This window comes from Pterocles gutturalis, unplaced genomic scaffold (assembly GCF_000699245.1).
Source record: "Pterocles gutturalis isolate BGI_N339 unplaced genomic scaffold, ASM69924v1 scaffold44684, whole genome shotgun sequence".
Lineage (NCBI taxonomy): Eukaryota > Metazoa > Chordata > Aves > Pterocliformes > Pteroclidae > Pterocles > Pterocles gutturalis.
In genome coordinates, this window is record NW_010137328.1 from 2,597 (window position 1) to 7,418 (window position 4,822).

General features: G+C 37.2%; 1 protein-coding gene across 1 annotated transcript in view; it reads right to left on the bottom strand.

Moving 5' to 3' along the window:
- Positions 1-237: 237 nt before the first annotated feature.
- LOC104468454 (histone acetyltransferase KAT6B-like) overlaps positions 238-4,822 on the bottom strand; it is a gene marked incomplete at its 3' end in the record, with an annotated part of 15,165 nt that continues 10,580 nt past the window's right edge. Inside the window, exons 8-9 of the mRNA XM_010082580.1 lie at positions 2,850-3,011; positions 238-331 (exon numbers count right to left, since the gene is read on the bottom strand). Coding sequence (XP_010080882.1) covers positions 238-331; positions 2,850-3,011 — 256 coding nt within the window. The remainder of the gene's footprint in view (positions 332-2,849; positions 3,012-4,822) is intronic.

Consider the following 4,822-nt stretch of genomic DNA (forward strand, 5'->3'; position numbering starts at 1 on the left):
TTGTGAGCTAGTATTACTGCTGAGAGGTTCGCTCTCAATTTACTCGAGTACAGTAACAGAGCAGCAGTAATTTTTTCACTTCAGGGAGCTTTTCTACCCTATGTAAATATAAACAGAAATCCCATTATCTGTTGTTAAAGACAACAAAGCAAGTTAAATAAAGTTTCATATGTTATGATTTCTTACAAGGGAAATCAGCTCCCTGGATCACAAGTGTAAATAAAACACTTCACTTACTGAAATCAATGAGAAACCTTCCAAATCCTTGCCTTTGGTATTGGGGCATGATCATTATGCAGGAGACATTGTACTTCTGCTGGCAAAGCTTTTCCTGTGGAAAGGAGAAACAGATCAAGTATGTCAAAGCACTACTGAAGTGGACAATTGCCTGCACCTGCCACTGTCCCTGTAAAATATCTGAATAAGGTGAACAGATGCATGGGGTCAGTAATAAAGTCAAATAAATCCACTCTAATATTTAATTATAAGAAGGAAGTATGAAACATGCCCTTCAAAATATTTTTTATTAGTTAACTACTCAGCATCTTAAAAATTAAATACATTATCTAAACAGCATAAGGAAGTTTAAATGCTGTAAAGGAGGAGGACAGGAGATAGAGGGAGATATTTTCATGCTTCATTGGCCATTCTGTCAAGGATGCAAAAGTGGAAAATAATATCCAAACATATGGCAAAATTGTATTTTGTGCAGTTGTTACACTAAGTGCCTGCTGTTTCCACCTTTATTTTGTCTTCTCTCTGAATGAATGAATATGGGGTTGGGGTGGAGGGGAGGAATCCTATACCCACTGAACTAAGAAGTCTTACTTGAAGCATACCAACTTCTTCAAAGCTGAATGCTTCTCACCTGAATCCAAATTAAGGCAGAATGCTGAGAAGCCACAGCCCTTTCAAACAGGATGAAGTCATATAACATAGAGGCAACAGAGGCAAATATTACACAGATTGTTTAGGACAACAGAAGGAAGAATCTAAACTAGGAAGCTGTTCTAACAATGTAAGGTTACATGTTCTTTCAGATTTATTGACAAAAAGGAAGAGCCTTGAAGCCTTTCTACCTTCAAAAGATTACACACAAAAAACCCACACAAAAATCAGCACTAGGTAGTTTTGAAGTAACCAAACAAATCAACCAAAAATATCCAGGTCAGCATAACTGACAAGAAGTTGTGGCAAGCACATGGATAGTTTAAGACACCACCTATCACTTCAGCCTCCACACATAAGATGACACCAGATCAGTGATGACACTGACAGGATCAATGCCAGTATGTTAGTTTCCAAATATTTCTTCAGCTGTGAGAGCAGACACCCATGCCATATTGTGGAAGTTTTCTTAGTTTCTATGGTATGGTGAAGTATTTTCTCTGCACAGGCTTCCCAAACTCTCAAGACTGCTGCTACTACAAAGTTCACATCCTGGCAATGTATTTGTAATCAGGGAGAAGTCAGAGCATTTCTGCCAGCAAGAGCAGACACACACATGCACATTATAAAAAAAACAGGGGGGGAGGGAGATGGGGAGGACAACACACATGCAATTCGGTAAACAATTTCAGTACTTCACTAGAATTTGAGATGAAGTTTTTTTCCCCGAAGTTTTGGTAGCTAAAACATTTGTGACCATCAGATGTGACAAACAGACTGGCCAAAAGCAACAGAAGTGAAGCGGTGGAAGGAAGGCACAAACTTCAAGAGAGACTCATCTTAATACCTGCAGGACCTTAAATAAATCCACTAGAAAATACTTGCCCATATCAGAGTTGACAGGTTTGCATGCCACACGAACTTCTGACTGACCTATGAGATAGTACAAATTGTGCCCACACATCTCAGTTACTTTAATCCCAGCAAGGCCCACAACTCAAAACGAACTGGTCAGATCCCCAGGATCTATTATAATACGCAGCTACTTTGACATGATTTTTAGACTTCTTTAAAATAATATCTTTACACAAATTGCTTCTTCAAGAAATGAAATTATATACCGAGAGAGGTGGTAATATTAGGGACAAGAAGTACTGAATTTCTGAGTAACTATAACAATTAATCACATTTCTTATGGACAAGTTGACTAATGGAATTTTTCCTATTGCAGACCCATCTAATTATATTTCACTACTATTTTTGGTCATCTTTTGTCAAGACAGTCCACATAAGTATTTTTTTTTTTCTATAGCAGCCATCTATTGCTTTAAAGTTCAAAGCAAAAGCACAACCAATATACGCATCCACTCTAAAGAAGTCATCCACCTCGAAGTTAGGCATTGCACTCTTACACTCAGTGCAATGAGTAACTGCATTAGATCAGACTCTACACAAGAGATGAACACAGCTGGCCATTTTTGTCTAAATAGCCAGCTTGAACTGCTAGCAGGAGAACCGTGAAAGCACACTGACATCTCAAATACCTAGCACTTTCAGAAGTTAGATTTAGTGTACTACTGCAAAAATGGCAGGGAGAGGAAAAAGATTTAATTTTCAACTGAAACCATAACACATTCTGGGGAAAAAAAACCAAAACAAAAACAAACAACAACAACAACAACAAATCAAACAAGTAAAAAAACCCCAAAACAAACTCCAAAACCCTACAACCAAACTAACCAAAAAACCCCCAACGCATGTGGCTGAACGCACACACAAATTTCTCAATTTTCATCAGCTTTTGAGACAAGAAAGTACAAGCATATTTGAGACAATGCACATTATATTGGAGACTTACAGAGAAGATTTCAAGCTTCTGAATTGTTTTTCATTGCTGTTGTCAGAAATATTAAGCAGAGCAGAAAATCACAAATGCTCAAAAAATCCACTTTTTTTTTTACCTTAGAGAAATATCCAACTAAATGGCAGCCTTTCTCGTCATTTTTTGTAAGGACATAGAAGAGGAATGGTTCAACATCATAATACAAGGTTTTGTGGTCCAGAAAGAGCTTAGCTAACAAACAAAGATTCTGACAATAAATTTTGCTCACATTGCCATCAACCTAGAAAGCAAGACAGATGCAGTTACTTCCAGTGCCACCAACGTGTTAGGACAAAACAACTTCTCAAATCAATCATATCCTAGAAGGAAACATGAACAAAATGGTCTCACAGAAAAAAAAAGAACACATGAAGGTTCAGAAGAGAAATGCCACAGCTTCTTGTCCAATAAGAATTCTCTAGTCAGTACTAATTAATTTGCATTTGTAAGTATCCTCTGATGATCCACATTTATTAAACAAAGTAACTTCACCTTTTAATATCGTTCAAGTGAGACTTACCTTCTTCATTCCTGGAATGAAAATGAGTGACTGAACAACAAAAATGTACTAGTTAAAACTACATTAAACCATGGTTTGCTAGAAGGCAGTGGTATACAATAATAAATAAAATTAAAAAAAAACCCAAACAAAAAAAACCAACCCCACAATGAAGTGTATCAGGTTGAATCATTAAGGTGTAAGGCCAACGAATGAGTTGCCAGCTACACATCAACCACAACAATGTTTTAGACAAATTAGACAAGAGAACATTTCTATGCTAGACAAACACTACTGAGCAAGAGAAGTAAATTTTCAGGCTAAGTACTACAATTAGTCTAGGTATGTTACAAGTGTAAAGAGTCAAGCTGTGACCCAGACAGCTACAGAAAAATCAGACACAGATACAGATTTCCTAGATTAATTAGCTACTCCCTGAAAGGGAGGGTTCAGTCAAAGGGAATAGTACTTTTGAAAATAATCTTCTTAATAGAAAGGTTTGCTTGTACTGATGATCTTTCATAAAGTCACTAGCTGTACTTCATTGAGAGAGACAGCCAAATGGTATACATACCGTGCCAAAAAAAGCAGCCATATTCTATTCAAATCTGTTTTTAATAAGAATCTAGTTACAAATCTGAGTAAACCCCAACGTTCTGGACACATTTATGGATTTCGAGGTGGCTTTGTCAGTATAGTTATATTATCTGGATTAAAGGAAAAAAAATGGACAGCTATTGCTTCTAAAGGCATCAGAATAAACTTGCACACAGGACTTGAGAACCTATCAAATACATCAAGCTCTCATGCAATTCACTCCATTTGTCCATACACATTTTATTCCTTTTCACACTTATTAGCAAGTGTGCAAATTAAATGCAAACAGTGGAAATCATCACTGGGTAAACCATAAGCCTGAAACCCCAAACTATGCGAGTTATCTTTTTAAGTAAGAACACTTGTTCAGAAATGCAAAAAATTCCTTATATTCCAGGCAAACCCAGCTTGTTCATCAGTTTTAAACGCAAGGGGGAAGGGGAAGGGGGGGGGGAGCAAAACCCAAAACAAACAGAAAAAGAAAAAAAAAGCGGGACTGCAACCTCAAAAGCAAGCATCTGCCGAAAGTTTCTCGCACACAGCATAATAGTAAACTACGTCAAAGTCTTCTCTCAAATCTGCCAGTGTCATGCTGTGGGCAGAAGTATGTAAATCTTAAATGCCAAACTCATTTCTGTTTCTCTCAAAAACAGAAATCATGAAGGAAACCACAAACCCTTAATTCTGTCAAACAGAAAATGGGTGCACAGAATTCCTGAAAGTATCTGTGAGGAAGGACATTAACTGATTAGTAAGTTTCTATAGTTACCAGAGTAACAACTGAAATTAAAAAAACACTATTTCAGAAGTCTTAACAGAAGTACTTATTGAAGCCCCTGAAATAGAGAAAGGGAATAGAAGAAGTGGAGAAAGAGTCAGGACATTGCTTTCAGACATACCTTGCTTTCCATGTGTTGTCTATCCCCCCACCCACCCCCACCCCTTTTCTCCAAGCT